The sequence below is a fragment of the Colossoma macropomum genome, unplaced genomic scaffold, assembly GCF_904425465.1.
Source record: "Colossoma macropomum unplaced genomic scaffold, Colossoma_macropomum, whole genome shotgun sequence".
Classification (NCBI taxonomy): Eukaryota; Metazoa; Chordata; class Actinopteri; order Characiformes; family Serrasalmidae; genus Colossoma; species Colossoma macropomum.
Window position 1 is genome coordinate 2,044,638 of NW_023495515.1, and position 16,444 is coordinate 2,061,081.

A 16,444-nucleotide genomic window follows, 5' to 3' on the forward strand; every position below is an offset into this window, starting at 1 on the left:
ACAGAGCTCATTTACATATATTAGTCTTAGAGGAACAGTAATATAAACAGCCTGCTTAATTCTAAGGAATTAAAGAGAGTTTGGAAAATATTAATGTAAAAATGAATTATGACTGTTTTTGTGCATAAAATCACACAGATGTTATGAATAAAATACAAAAAATATATAGGATATGAGCCCTTTAAGAGTATCTATATGATTTTACAGTGTGTGTGTGTGTGTGTGTGTGCGTGTGTGTGTGTGTATGTAGGTAAATGGTCGTCTCACTCTTGGAGAGAACATCGCTGATCTCGGGGGGCTGAAGCTTTCCTACTATGTGAGTCCCAATCTACCTGTCAATCAATCAGACCAACAGGACGTTAGAGCTCCTACTGCCATGGCAACCAGCCTAACGTCTTATTACTGCTGACCTCAACACACCCTGTCATTTTCTCTCCTGCGCGCTCATTCTTCACCCACAGATGGACAGTGATGCGATTACATCTCTTTCTTCTTACTCCCACTGTTCTCTTTTCTTCCTTTTTACTTCTTCCTCACTGTGCTCTATTGCAGTCACTTAGTCTTCAATGTCAAATCACTACATATATATATATATATATATATATATATATGTAGGAAATATATACATACACATACACATATATGTATATAGGAAAGGAAGAACATGCTTTACTTTTAATGTAAACCAGTGTAACATATTTCCAATCAATTTTGGCCCATTTGTTTTGGTCCATTCATCATGAAAGTCAATGAAATTATGTAAAAAATGTAAAAAATGACAACAACGGAGATACAAAGTGTTGTATATGTTTGTGTGCGTGTGTATATACACATATATATGTATATATACACGCAGTGACCAGCCACTTGACCGGCCACAAGTTGGCCACCTTCTTGTATCTACATTCTTTGTCCACTGAGCTCCACTGACCATATAGGAGCACTTTGTAGTTCTACAGTTACAGACTGTAGTCCATCTGTTTCTCTGATACTTTGTTCTCTTTCACCCTGTTCATCAGTGGTCAGGACCCCCACAAGACCACCTCAGAGCAGGTGTTATTTGGTGCTACAGTAACACTGATGTGGTGGTGGTGTGTTAGTGTGTGTTGCACTGGTATGAGTGGATCAGACACAGCAGTGCTGCTGGAGTTTTTAAACACCTCACTGTCCACTCTATTAGACACTCCTACCTTGTCAGTCCACCTTGTAGATGTAAAGTCAGAGACGATAGCTCATCTGCTGCTGCACAGTTTGTGTTGGTCATCGTCTAGTCCTTCATCAGGACGCTGTTGGCTGGATGTTTTTGGTTCTCGGTCCAGCAGTGACACTGAGGTGTTTAAAAACTCCAGCAGCACTACTGTGTCTGATCCACTTGCACCAGCGCAACACACACTATCCACCACCCAAATAATATCTGCTTTGTGGTGGTGTGGGGGTCCTGACCACTGAAGAACAGGGTAAAAGGGGGCTAACAAAGTATCAGAGAAACAGATGGACTACAGTCTGTAACCGTAGAACTACAAAGTGCTCCTATATGGTCAATGGAGCTAACAATGAGTTTGGAAACAAGAGGTGTACTTAATGAAGTGGCCGGTCAGTTTCTTTCTTTCTTTAACACATCCCTGTTATTTTCTCTCTGCAGGCGTATCAGAAGTGGATAAGAGAACATGGTCCAGAGAGGCCACTTCCAGGCCTTAAATACACACACGAGCAGCTGTTGTTCATAGCGTTCGCCCAGGTACCTGCACACTGCACAGAACCACATCTTTACCATGTCAATCACCCACCGGCAACTTTATTAGAAACCGCTTCCTTGTAGCTCCCTCTTGAGTTGCATAAAGTGTCTTGCAACAGTTGCAAGCATCTCAACTTTGGGGTACATGACACAGTCATATGACAACGTATCGTGTGTTCATGTTCACCGACATTCTTTCAAACCATTGATTTAAACGGATCAATGGACAGAAAATAAAACAGGAGATGGTTTATTGGCTGGGTGAGAAGAAGACTTTACGTAAGGTTGGTAATTATGTATTTTGTCAGTTTCCTGAGCCATGACAACAAAAGGTTCTCGAAGCTTACATTTATGTAACCAGCTGATTGTTATTATATTTAGTTGTTAAAGCTTTCTTGCAACTTTTACTGTTATGTTTCCCACTTTTTTTCCTGATTAAAACTTAATAGTTTTTATTTCATGGTTGTTTTGACTGGAGATGAATTAAGTTAAAGGTTGTCTTTGACTTTTGCACAGCATTGTATGTCTCTATGAAAGTAATTAGTTGGTGATATTTTATTTATATAGCCTATTTACACCTACAGGTAGGTGTAGTATACGTAGGTAGGTTGAGCTCATAACATAGTGAGGGGAGAATAAGAGGTTTCTAAGTGGACAGTGAACAGATGTCACATAAGATTATTCAGCCAGTAGATGTTTTGTAATTCTCATCCTTTATGGAGCTAGTTTGGGATGAGCCTCAGGGTAGTAGTTACAGTTCCATTATGTTCTTCTACAACCCCATTTCCAAAAAAGTTGGGATGCTGTGCAAAATGTAAATAATGTAAAAAACAGTTCATCACTGCATCCACAAATGCAAGTTAAAACTCTACCATGAAAAGATGAAACCACATATAAACAGGATCCAGAAACACTGCTGCCTTCTCTGGGCCCAAGCTCATATTAGATTGAATGAATCAGTGCACAGTTTAAAAGCCAGCATCCGTGATGGTATGGGGGTGCATTAGTGCTCGTTGCATGGGTGACTTGCACATCTGCAAAGGCACCATTAATGCTGAATGATACATACAGGCTTTGGCAACATATGCTGCCATCCAAATGATGTCTTTTCCGGAGAAGGTCTTGTTTATTTCTAAGACAAATCAAAACCACATTCTGTATGTATTACAACAGCATGGCTCTGTAGTAAAACAGACTAGGTGGTAAACTGGCCTGCCTGCAAAAAATGTGACAAAAGAGACCCTGAACTTTTGAGCGGCTGAAATCCTGTCTCCTCAGTTCACAAACACTTACAGAGTGTTGTTAAAGAAGAGGTGATGAAACACAGTGGTAAACAGGCCCCCGTCCCAACTTTTTTAGAATATGTTTCTGGCATCAAATTTAAAATCGACATATAGTTTTCAACATTTGATATGTTGTCTTTGTACTTTTTTCAGTCAAATATAGGCTTTTCATGCTTTGCATATCATTGCATTCTGTTTGTATTTACATTTTGCACAGCGTCTCAACATTTTTGGAAACAGCGTTGTATGTTCTCTGTGTTCTCCTGCTATTTTATCCTCAGTGGGTTCCAGATCATCTAGAAAAAAACTACTGGGCACTAATAAAGGCTTTGCCTCCATTCTGTTCTGAACTCAGCATCAGCTTGACCATGGCACTAATATCTTTTACAAATAATGACCAGGTGCATGTTCTCTGCGAAAGGCCCTACTTTGCAAAAATTTTATTTGGTTATTTAACTCAGACATGTCATTATTCACGCTGTTATATGCCACCCTGTTACACAATGCTTTTATTGCAGAATCTTTTGCTCATTGATCTCCTAGTGCTGCACTGTAGTTTTCAATCATACATTTTGTACATCATCACAGTCAGGATAAAACTTCCAATTATGGTAACTTTTCAGGAGAAAACCTTCTATTTATGGTAACTTTACAGCAGAAAAAAAATCTTTTTGCAGCTTTTTTTATTTTTACAGCAAAAAACATTCCTAACTTTGAAAGGATGTTTATTGAAAAATATAGCAAATAATAGTCATTTTTGAACAATTTCCACACTGTAAAAAATGAAAGATCTGCTCAACTTAAAATAATATAGTAACTGATTACATGGCTTTTCTTGAGTTCACACTCAAACTTCATAGTTGAGTCAAAAATGCTCTCAGCTACTGTTTCTAGGACTGCATCTCAGTTAGATAAACAAAATCAAATTTGTGTTTTTTTTACTCAGTTTCACCACTAGCTGGTGCTCCTTCTATCACACAGTCCCACCTGGCATGTTTTCCTCTTGGGCTTCCAGACATGGACAACTATGGTATTGCTGGGATTCAAACTCACAACCTCCTGATGTTGGGGTGAATTATTACAACAAATATTTGTAAAAAACATGAAACATGAAATCAGTTACTATATAAGTTGAGCTGATCTTTCAGTTTTAACAGTACATCCTTCAATTCAGCATGAATTTTTTACAAAAAATGTTCCTACAGCGACAATATGTGTATACTTCTGCCAGATATGGGCAAAACAACAGGCAAACATGTTAGTATTAAAACTGAGACACACTTAGCACACAGTCAGTATGTACTATCAGCCTTGGTTAATCAGAGTATGTGTCCAGTATAATAATCTCCTCCAGTATTTTGTAGTTTGAGAGTGAAAACTCCTACATAGATCACTCTACCAAATTGGTTTAAAGTCAGAAGTGAAAACATACTTCAAACTTTTAACTGACTTGGACGTTAGACTGAAATCTTTTACTCTGGGTCCATATACCTAAATGTTTATTTAATGTAAAAAAATGAATAAACAGTCTATTTACAACAGTATTTTTTAACATTTGTAGTTCAATATAGCCACAATTTATCTATTTTATTGCTTATGGTGAACTGAATGGGCACATATGATATTATGAGACCATGAGAGGCTACTCATAAAAAAAAAATAATAATTTCCAAAAAACATGTTGTGTGTGGGGGGGTTGTCTTACAGTGAAAAAACCATGTGAAAGTAGAAACTGTTTTCTGTTTGTTTTCACAAGGCTATGCCAAGATTGAGGAAGAGCATGACTAACAGATATCACTATATCTCAAACATAATCAGGGACAGGACAGTCAGGGAAGTGATGAATATTATTAAATATATAAATAATACTATAATATTACTGTACAAAAAATACTACGATATTATTGTAAAACAGTGCATATTTTCAGAATACTATGCTTATTGAGAAAAAGCTGGAGCTTATTAGTTCAATTTATTGTATTTGCAAAGGCTGGATCATGTTTTCTGCATCCGGTTGTTGTGTGAATGATGACGGAAGGGGTGCACATACTTCACGACGAAGACACGTTTTATACTCGCGGCACGTGTTGCAGCTGTCTCCACTGTCATATCGTCGCTGTCCAATGAAAACCATGTATCTCCATTTTTGTTGATTTTTAGTTTTCCACATCATTTCAACACACCAGCTGTCCTTTATGCTGTGTGACAATTTCATGATGAACGGACCAATCGAAATGCTTTAAAATCACTTGGAACAAAATCTCTTTACATTGACTTACATTGAAAGGTAAGAGTGTTTTTGCCTTCTCCTGTAAAGTTACTATTTTGGAGATACTTGTTTTTCATTGGACAGCGACGATCTGTAATCATCTATAAATGGTCTGCGTAATTAGCAGATAGATGTAAGTTTACTATATGAAAATTTGGTTGGCCTAGTCCCACTAGTCTCTGAGTAACTGAGAGAAGTGTTGCAACCATCTCCAGTCTTTTCTACTCTGATGATAATTTTGTATATATTTAGGTTATTAGTATTTCTGTTAATGCATTGGGTTTAACCCCTTAAATGGCCAGGGTCCACTGGCAGGCCCAAGTTTTATTACACACTTCTATTACCTAAGAATAGCTCAACCAGTTTGCATTGAAGCCCCTGTAGTAACTGAACAATAAACCTTAGTATGTAATAAGCCTGGGATTTTAAGGGGTTCAATAGATCATAACATAATCCTTGTAAATATCTGTGGGACCACAGTTTGAACTGATTTGGTAGAACGGTTCTTATAGGACTGGTAGCCTAGTAGTAGAAGAGGTCACCCAACAACCAGATGGTCGCAGGTTCAACTCTCAGTACTGATGACACTTTACCCTCCTACTGCGCCTAGCGGCACTACTCTGATGGGGAACACTGTGCTGCTGGCCATAGTTAGGTGGCAAAATGACACGTTTCTCTTGTAGGATCAATAAAGTAACATTACAGAGCTCACGTAACCGCTGCTAATGTGTTCTATTAACTTTAAACAATTAACAGTTTTTGATTTCACTGTCCTAGTATGTGTAAAGGACACCGTAACGTTAATCTTTCCTCTTCTGTCTGTAACAGAACTGGTGTATGAAAAGGCGGTCTCAGTCCATATACCTTCAGCTGCTGACCGAAAAACATGCCCCAGAACACTACAGGTAAAATGCACGTACATGTAAACACACACACACACACACACACATACACACACACACACCATCACACTCTATCACTTTCTCCACTGTATGGTAATACAGAATAATTTCATACCTGTTCCTCCACTTTCAGTTGAACATTGTAATATAATTATGTAGTAAGAAGGCCTGGGTGATAGCTAAGAATAATTAGTACATTATTTTCTTATTAGAAAATCGGTTAACACTTTATTTGGAGTGGTCTTTTGTAGATGATTAATAAACTCTTAACAGATATCAGTAGCACGTCAACAACAACAAGTAGCAGTAGTGAAGCATCTGGATATCTTGTAGATGTTCTGTTGATACATTACTTACATTAAGTACATGTACTGTTAATATGTTACTTCCATTACCTAACCCTGGCCCTAATACTAACCCCAACCTTAACCTCAACCCAAAACCTAGCCCTAACCCTGGCCCTAATACTAACCCCAACCTTAACCTCAACCCAAAACCTAGCCCTAACCCTGGCCCTAATCCTAACCCTGACCTTAACCTCAACCCAAAACCTAGCCCTAACCCTGGCCCTAATACTAATCCCAACCTTAACCTCAACCCAAAACCTAGCCCTAACCCTGGCCCTAATCCTAACCCTGACCGTAACCCCACCCAAAACCTAGCCCTAACCCTGGCCCTAATCCTAACCCTGACCGTAACCCCACCCAAAACCTAGCCCTAACCCTGGCCCTAATCCTAACCCTGACCGTAACCTCAACCCAAAACCTAGCCCTAACCCTGGCCCTAATCCTAACCCTGACCGTAACCTCAACCCAAAACCTAGCCCTAACCCTGGCCCTAATCCTAACCCTGACCGTAACCTCAACCCAAAACCTAGCCCTAACCCTGGCCCTAACCCTGACCATAACCTCAACCCAAAACCTAGCCCTAATCCTAACCCTGACCGTAACCTCGACCCAAAACCTAGCCCTAACCCTGGCCCTAATCCTAACCCTGACCGTAACCTCAACCCAAAACCTAGCCCTAACCCTGGCCCTAATCCTAACCCTGACCTTAACCTCAACCCAAAACCTTGCCCTAACCCTGGCCCTAATCCTAACCCTGACCATAACCTCAACCCAAAACCTAGCCCTAACCCTGGCCCTAATCCTAACCCTGACCTAATCCTAACCCTGACCGTAACCTCATATGGTTTTGACATGTTACTGAGAGTCTGTTGAGTGTTTGTTTTATCTAAAAAGGACCACTCAAAATAAAGTGTCACTGAAAATCAAGATTATCTAGTACACATATTGCCATGTTTCATGTGAATAAGCATGGGTTCATGGCTATTTCTTCTCATGAAATAACAAGCACAAAAGACTTGCATGCTAATTGCTCCCTCTTGTGGAGCACTGGTGAACTGAGACTATTAAGGCCATAGATGGGCCATAGATGTCAAAACTTGGTCAAAACACAAGGAAAACCCCACCCCAATGATACGAAAATGCTAACTTCTGCTAGCATCACCATAGGATTCCAGCAGTTTGTTAGCGCTAAGCTAACTGCAGTTTGCATGAAGACTTTCTGAAGAGGCTGAGGTTAGCTTCTTATTTGAATTTTTCATTCCACCCTTAAATGACCTTTAAGGTCAAAAAAAGCAGTTCTAGATGAAAGAGACATTTGAAGCTTCTGAAATACATTCCATGTTTTACTTGAAGTTTATGACAGACATGTTAGCATATATTTTGCCCTGTTTCACAGTGACTCTTTCAGCAGTGAGCTCTGGTGAAGAGCTGTTGCTGCTGTTTTCCATTTCTAACAACCCATTGAGCTGCCACTCAATCAGTCAGTGGCGTATCTAGAACTTCCAGAAGGTGTAGAGTGATGTTTTTCCTTATGAAGTTGGTCCCGCCTATTGGAAATCAAAACTTTGCAAAACATGACTCTGTAATTATGCTGATAATTAATCTAAAATGTTAGGCCTTCTCTTTAGCTCCTGAAGCCCTAACCAATAAGAGAGCTCGCTTATTTATCTCTACATAGAAAAACAATTTCTGATTGGCCAATTTTCCACTGGGCATTTCAAGAATTTAACCCTTTTGTTTCCATCCTTTACTTCACAATGAAACAAGAGTGGTGCTGTAATAATTGCAAAAACAAGAATGATTCTGTTGAATAAAAATGAACTAAAAACATTAAATACATTCTTTTTTTTTATTCGCAGAAATCGTTAGGCCTTCACTGAATATATCACAATTTTACAACTGATCTGAACCTGTAGGGCACTTAAGCTGTATGGAAAATGCTGGGAATTTTCCTCAGACAGTATGGCTCACTCTGGAAAAATTAACAGTAGCCTCATTAATGCCCCGTAAAAAATCATTGTTTTAACACTAAAAGGGAATAATATATGAACATTATTTAATATCATTTGGCAAGCTGTTTAAATTCGTCCTCTCTGTTGTCTTTACTAACATGGCAATTACCATATTATGAGAAAGTATCTCATAATTATGACTTAATGTCTCATAATTATGACTTAGTATCTCCTAATAAAGAGAGTTTCTCATAATTATGACATAACATCTTGTGATACTGACTTACTGTCTCATAATGAGAAACTTTTCTCACAATCAGGGGATGCTAAGTCATTGTTATGAGATATTAAGTCATAATTATGAGATACTAAGATGTATTTATGAGATATCAAGCCATACTTATGAGATGCCAAGTTGTTGTTATGAGATATCAAGTTATAATTATGAGATTGTAAGTCATAATGACATAGTAAGTCATTATTCTTAGATACTGGCATAATTATGAGATAGGATGACATAATTATGACATACAATGTCATAATTATGGGAAACTTTCTAAATGGCTATATATATTTGTCCAGTGGTGGAAATGAGCTTTCATACCCAGGAATTATTATAACTTAATTTTTTTTTATATCCCCACAGGGTTATCGGCAGCGTGTCTCAGTTTGACGAGTTTGGCCGTGTGTTCCACTGTCCAAAGGGGTCACCTATGCATCCTGTCAACAAATGCTCTGTCTGGTGACCTTTCGACCTTCACTGTTCTTCATCTGCCCTACTTCATTTGTCTGTCTTTGATATCACTGTCGCAACCAAGAGAGACAATGACGTCGTCGAGGAAGTGCAGGACGAGCTCTGGTATCAGCAGTTTTCAGCAGTTTCAGTTCTCTTTCTTTAGGGAGTCTCGAGAAAGTTTACAGAGAAGAACAGTTTACAGACAAAAACCTGATTTTAAAACCTTAGACCATGAATATTTAATCCAACAAATGTGCAATTGATCACTGGAGCAGTCAGAAATTCCCAGTCTGAAAGAAGATAAACAAGATTGACCTTCATCTTTTTGGGCCAGATGTGGTCTTGTAAGTATAGTGGGGACAATCATGGGAAATCTTGGGCCAAATGTGGGTGGGAATCATCAGGGTGGGAACAAATTAAGGGGGCTGTGATGCACTCGTCAACATTATCTGACAAACAACTAGCCTGCCTGTAGCCCATGGATGTAACATCAGTTAGCATGGCTGAAAAGTAGCCAGTTAAGCGTGTAGATGTGTGTCGCGTGAGCATAGAACACATTATATGCTGTAAAATTTAACTGGGCTTTTGCCCAGTAGCTTGTTTTGCTTGAGTTATCAGTTGCACTCTGTTAGGAGGGGATTTTGCCACAGTCCAATAAAAAGTTGTCCCCAGACGTGCGTTCTCGTTACGGGATCACGTCTGGCCCCACGAGACTAGATCCACCAGTTAAAACTACCTTGCCCATGGTTAACAGCAGTTAAAACACTGTCTCTTTGGCTAAAATGATGCAGTAGTTGGAGTTTCCACTGCTTGCTCTGCAGAATTTCTTCTCTGAGGCCTCACACTAATCTTCTATTAAAATGCTGTAGTAGGTAATGGAGATCTGTGGTCACCAACCCTCTTCCCGGAGCTCTGCTTTCCCTGGTTCCGACTTGCATCTGATCAAGCCAATCAGGGGCTTCTGAAGAAGTTCATTAGCTAGAGCTGGTGTGGCAGATTGTAGTTGGAAATCCAGAAGTCCTGGGTTGGTGACCACTAATATAGGTCCTTTTAGGACGCTTATCAAATCTCTCAACTTTCCATGCACCATTTGGCTGTGGGAATCCTTGTCTTTCTGAGTAGAAGCTCTGGAAGATATTTAGATCTACCGACTCAATGTTCCACTTCCAAGTACAGTGGAATGCAACATATCACTCCCATCAATCATTCATACAACACCTACCACATCTCCCATTAACCCTCCATTGCTCAACGAGTACTGCATCTCCTATTAACCCTCCATTGCTCAACGAGTACTTGTCCCATGAGCCATTCATTGCTCTGAGTACTACATCTCCCATGAGCCTTACATTGCTCAACAAGTACTACATCTCCCATGAACCTTCCGTTGCTCAACAAGTATTACATCTCCCATCAGCCTTCACTTGCTCAAAGATTACTACATCTCCCATCAGCCTTCATTTTCTCAGTTTACTACATCTAGTTTACTACAGAGTTTACTACATTTCCCCATCACTTTCTCAGCGTTTACTACATCTCCCATGAGCCATCACTTTCTCAGAGTTTACTACATCTCCCATGAGCCTTCACTTTCTCAGCGTTTACTACATCTGCCATGAGCCATCACTTTCTCAGTGTTTACTACATCTCCCATGAGCCATCACTTTCTCAGCGTTTACTACATCTCCCATGAGCCTTCACTTTCTCAGAGTTTACTACATCTCCCATGAGCCTTCACTTTCTCAGCGTTTACTACATCTCCCATGAGCCCTCACTTTCTCAGCGTTTACTACATCTGCCATGAGCCTTCACTTTCTCAGAGTTTACTACATCTCCCATGAGCCTTCACTTTCTCAGAGTTTACTACATCTCCCATGAGCCTTCACTTTCTCAGCGTTTACTACATCTCCCATGAGCCCTCACTTTCTCAGCGTTTACTACATCTCCCATGAGCCCTCACTTTCTCAGTTTACTACATCTAGTTTACTACAGAGTTTACTACATCTCCCATGAGCCTTCACTTGCTCTCCCGTCAGCCTTGATTTCCTCAGTTTACTACATCTAGTTTAGATGTAGATTACTTCACCCCCCAGCCCCTTTCAGCTTAGCCAAAGTTTATTTCCCCTGTCTCCTGTAAGCTTTAGTTCCTCAGTGCTGCTTTTCACTGCATCATAAGCTTGAACATTATTTTTTTCTACATTAAATGATCTTAAAGATTAATGGTGAAATTATTTATTTTTGTATTTTAATGCACAGTGTTCATGATTTATGATGCTCTCGATATCAGTCTTGCTTCATGTATGTTTCTTGAGTCTTGTCGTGATGTAGTACCTGAACAGATCCGGTGAGTGTGTAGTCGTTAAGAGACGGTTATTTTGTCATGAGCTACATTTTTTCTCAAACACATTTGATTCAGCTAAACTCAATATTTTTAAAAGCCACTTGAAATCGCAAAAAGTGTATTCCACTGGCTTTTCAAAACAGCCGCATAATTAAAGGGTTAAGATGGAAAGCCGATCAGAGTGGTTTGGTGTCAAATGATCTGTTTTGGAGAAGCAGCTGTTTTGGTACGTTATTGTTTCGAGCTCCTTCACAGCTCACAGTAAACGTTCTCAGTGCTGTCTCTTCATGTCTAGAATGGCAAGGATCATCCATACGGCCTTCCACTTTGAGCTGCCACCAGTATGAAAAGTGCTCTGTGATGCCCATTAAAGGGAAATTCTATTTATTCAAAGTTAAGATGTAAACAAACTCACAGTTGTTTGACATGAAAGAAAAAACTTCACAGTGGTGGTGATAGGAACCAGACGTCCACCTCTAAAAGCTCCCTCACAGAAAGTTCCTACATGAAATGGTTATGAATTCACTGCCTGATGTCTGAAACATTGTTTACAATAAGTTTTGAGAGGATTTGGGCTTTTTCTGCTTCTTCTAGCAGCACTTCAGCTCTGCCATCTGCGTAATTGGCCTGTTTTAACATCTGGCTCTTTACAGATGCTCACATCATTCCTGCAGCAGGAGCTGCTGCTGATCCTGGCAGACGAGGAATAAAATAACAGTGTTAATTAATTCTGGCACATGGAACATATTGCATCAGTGACCTGATTGGTTATGTTCAAGTTGACAAACTAATCATAAAGAAGCAGATCTTAAGTAAGGCTTATTATTACTGCTTTGACTCTGATTAAGTGTCTGTTTTCATTCAAAGTTGGAGTTGTTTGGATCAAATAGTGGCAAATATAAGAGAGACGGAGAGCTTGAAAGATTTCTGACTGATGAACTTGCACTCCTGTGTAAGTTGTACACTCCACTTTGTCCTCCAAATATCACAAGTTTATTCTTGTAACTTTACAACTTTATTATATTATGATTTTATTTAAAGAAATACCACTTTTTTTTTTAATATTATGATTTTATTAAAAAAAACACAACTTTATTCTTGAAATATTGCGACTTTATTCCCAAAATATTACGACTTATTTCTTGAAATATTTTTTTGTTTTATTCAAAAAATTGACTTTATTCTCTAAATATTACAACTTTTTTCTCAAAATGTTATGACTATTCTAAAAAATATGACTTTATTCTCAAAATATTATGACTTTTCTCAACATATTAAAATTTTATTCTAAAAAATATGACTTTATTTGCAAAACATTACTACATTAACTTTTTCTCAAAATATTATTTTATTCTGTGAAATACAACTTTACTTTAAAAATATTACTTTTTTCTCAAAATATTACAATTTTATTCTCAAAAATATGACTTATTTCTCAAAATATAACAGCTTTTTTCTCAAAATATTACAATTTTATTCTCAAAAATATGACTTATTTCTCAAAATATAACAGCTTTTTTCTCAAAATATTACAATTTTATTCTAAAAATACTTTATTCTTGAAATATTATGAATTTGTTCTATTCTATTCTATTATGAAGTATATTATTTTAATTTTTTAACAGTGGCCCTAAAACACCATCATAGAAAACAGCCTAAAATGAGTCAAGTCACTTTCAACTGCATGACAATTTTTTTAAGGTTAAACTGCTGAACCATTTTTTACAGTGTGTTTTGTTGTCATGGTGACCCCTGGTTCCTATCACCACCAGTGTAAAGCAGTCAGAGTCAGTTATCCTCTCTGAAATGAAGCATTTCACATCAAACCACTCTGAATAATCATCTCAAACACTGAATTTATGTAGAAGTTTTTCGTGTCAGGAAAACAGAAATAAATAAAGATTTTACAAAGAGCCATCAGGGAAAACAGAAATCCCCCAAATGTATAACCACCTTATTATTGCTCTGTATTGTCTTGTTACTTTTTTCTTATCATAACTAAATATCATGATAAAATCATAAACTGTGATAAAAGGTGAGGTACCCATTGCGATATTACCTTTTTTGTATTGTACTTTGGTTTTCAAACCTGACCCGCTGGTTTTTGATTTAGTGTGCAACAATCTGGTTCCCCCTTCTGGTTGACTGTGGAAGTGCAGCTGCTGTTACTCCATTGCCTCAATGTCAGTTTCGTTCTGGCCTTATTTGGATTCAGTCAAATTGTATTTGTGTGTGTTTATAAATGGGATTTGTGTCGAAACACCAACATTTTTGTGCACGACTTCCGAAGGACAGTGTGGAACTTGACAGACTGTCCCCAACCTGAAGGAATTCCCAACTTCATCCTAAGAACCTGATGGACAGCGTTAGGAGGGCAAAGCTGGAAAATCAGGACATGCATGACTGCGACTCCATGTTTTTTCTCGGATAACGGACAGGCCTCATGTTTCCCTGTCCTGTGGGGACTGGACTTTGTGTGGTGGGATTTGAGAGCTTTTCCTGTTGTAATTTTTTTTTTCCTTTCAGTTATTCAGTGTATTAAGAAAATGCAAAACAAGAAAAAAAACAGAGGAATCTGTGTTACAGTCAAACAGATGTGTATATACTAACAGCCTGTTCACGACCAGGTATTTAACAAATTTACTATTATGATGAAATGTTTAATTTTCTATGAAGTGTCTACATAAAAAAGTACTTTGTAAAGACGAGGTAAACGAGAAATACACCCACTAAACGTATCGGCCATATAAAGCATGTTTTCCACTATGAGTCTGAAATCATCACCAAAAACGTACAGACTGAACTACACGATCGACCAGGATTCAGAAATCAGATGCTGGAAATGGTGAACTTTGTTAATTTTTCAATAAATAAAATGATAAAAGTCATAAAGGCCTGGTTCAGTTGTCAATTAAAGGCAATGATGTGCAAATCATTTAAACCCTATATTTAATTGAAAATAGTACAAAGACAATATATCAAATGTTGAAACTGAGAAATTTTATTGTTTTTTTTTATATTTGCCCATTTTGAATTTGATGCCAACAACACATTCCAAAACAGTTGGGACGGGGCAACAAAAGGCTGGTAAAATTGTGTAATGCTAAAAAAACACCTAGTGGTTGATTGGCAACAGGTCAGTAACATGATTGGGTATAAAAGAGCATCTCAGAGAGGCGGCGTCTTTCAGAAGTAAAGATGAGGAGGGGTTCACCACTCTGTGAAAGACTGCACCATCAAATAGTGCAACAATTCAAGAAAAACGTTTATCAACATAAAATAGCAAAGAACTTTTGTTTTTCATCATCTACAGTAAATAATATCATTAAAAGACTCAGAGAATCTGGAGAAATCTCTGTATGTAAGGGACGAGGCCAAAAACCAGTATTGGCTGGCTGTGATCTTTGGGCCCTCAGACAGCACTGCATTAAAAACAGACATGATTCTGTAGTGGAAATCACTGCATGGGCTCAGAAACACTCTGAAAACCACTGTCTGTGAACACAGTTCATCACTGCATCCACAAATGCAAGTTAAAACTCTAAAACCCAAAGAAGAAAGCACATATAAACAGGATCCAGAAATGCTGCCACCTTCTCTGGGCCCGAGCTCATTTAAAATGAGGTGAAGTGGAAAAGTGTTCTGTGGTCCCACGAATCAACATTTGAAATTCTTTTTGGAAATCATGAACACTCCAGGATAAAGACCACTCAGCTTGTTATCAGTGCACAGTTCAAAAGGCAGTATTCATGATGGTATAGGGGGCATTAGTGCATATGGCATGGGCACATCTGTGACGGCACCATTAATGCTAAATGATATATACATGTTTTGGCTACATATGCTGCCATCCAGACAACGTCTTTTTCAGGGAAGGCCTTGATTATTTCAGTAAGACAATGTCAAAACCACATTCTGCATGTATTACAACAGCATTGCTCTGTATTAAAAGATTAAAACCCACTAAGAACATTTGGCACATTATAATATGAAAAATACAACAAAGGAGACCCCGAACTGATGAGCAGCTGAAATCCCACATCAAACAAGAACAAGTGTTGTTAAAAGAAGAGGTGATGAAACACAGTGGTAAACAGGCCCCCGTCCCAACTTTTTTGGTATTTGTTGTTGGCATCAAATTCAAAATGGGCAAATATTTTTCAATAAACAATACAATTTCTCAATTTCAACATCTGATTTGTTGTCTTTGTAGTATTTACTTTTAAAAATATGGTTTACATGATTTGCAAATCATTGCATCCTATTTTTGTTTACATTCTGCACAGCATCCCAACTTTCTTGGAAATGGGGTTGTAAATAATCCCTTTAAAAGCACTTTTGAAAGCTAATATAAAACACACAAAGTCATTAACAGGGAAAATACAGTGGTGTGAAAAAGTGTTTGCCCCCTTCCTGATTTTTTACTCTTTTGCATGTTTGTCACATTTAAATGTTTCAGATCACCAAACAAATTTAAATATTAGACAAAGATAACACAAGTAAACACAAAATGCAGTTTAGAAATGAATTATTAAGGGAAAAAGAAATCCAATGTGGTTTATCACATCTTTGGAAAGCTGAGTTCAATTTCCCTAGCCACACCCAGGCCTGATTACTGCCACACCTGTTCTCAATCCAGAATTCACTTAGATAGGACCTGCCTGACAAAGTGAAGTAGACCAAAAGGTCCTCAAAAGCTGGACGTCATGCTGCGATCCAAAGAAATTCAGGAACAAATGAGAAACAAAGTAATTGAGATCTGTCAGTCTGGAAAAGGTTATAAAGCCTTTTCTAAAGCTTTGGGGCTCCAGCGAACCACAGTGAGAGCCATTATCCACAAATGGCGAAAACATGGAACAGTGGTGAACCTTCCCAGGAG

General features: G+C 38.2%; 1 protein-coding gene across 1 annotated transcript in view; it reads left to right on the forward strand.

The window, feature by feature from the left end:
* Window positions 1-10,085, forward strand: part of LOC118802295 (endothelin-converting enzyme-like 1) — an 85,566-nt gene extending 75,481 nt beyond the window's left edge. Inside the window, 4 exon segments of the mRNA XM_036562793.1 lie at window positions 251-316; window positions 1,643-1,738; window positions 6,116-6,192; window positions 9,135-10,085. Of these exon segments, the coding sequence (XP_036418686.1) occupies window positions 251-316; window positions 1,643-1,738; window positions 6,116-6,192; window positions 9,135-9,234 (339 nt within the window). The 3' untranslated portion in view covers window positions 9,235-10,085.
* The last annotated feature ends 6,359 nt before the right edge of the window (window positions 10,086-16,444 follow it).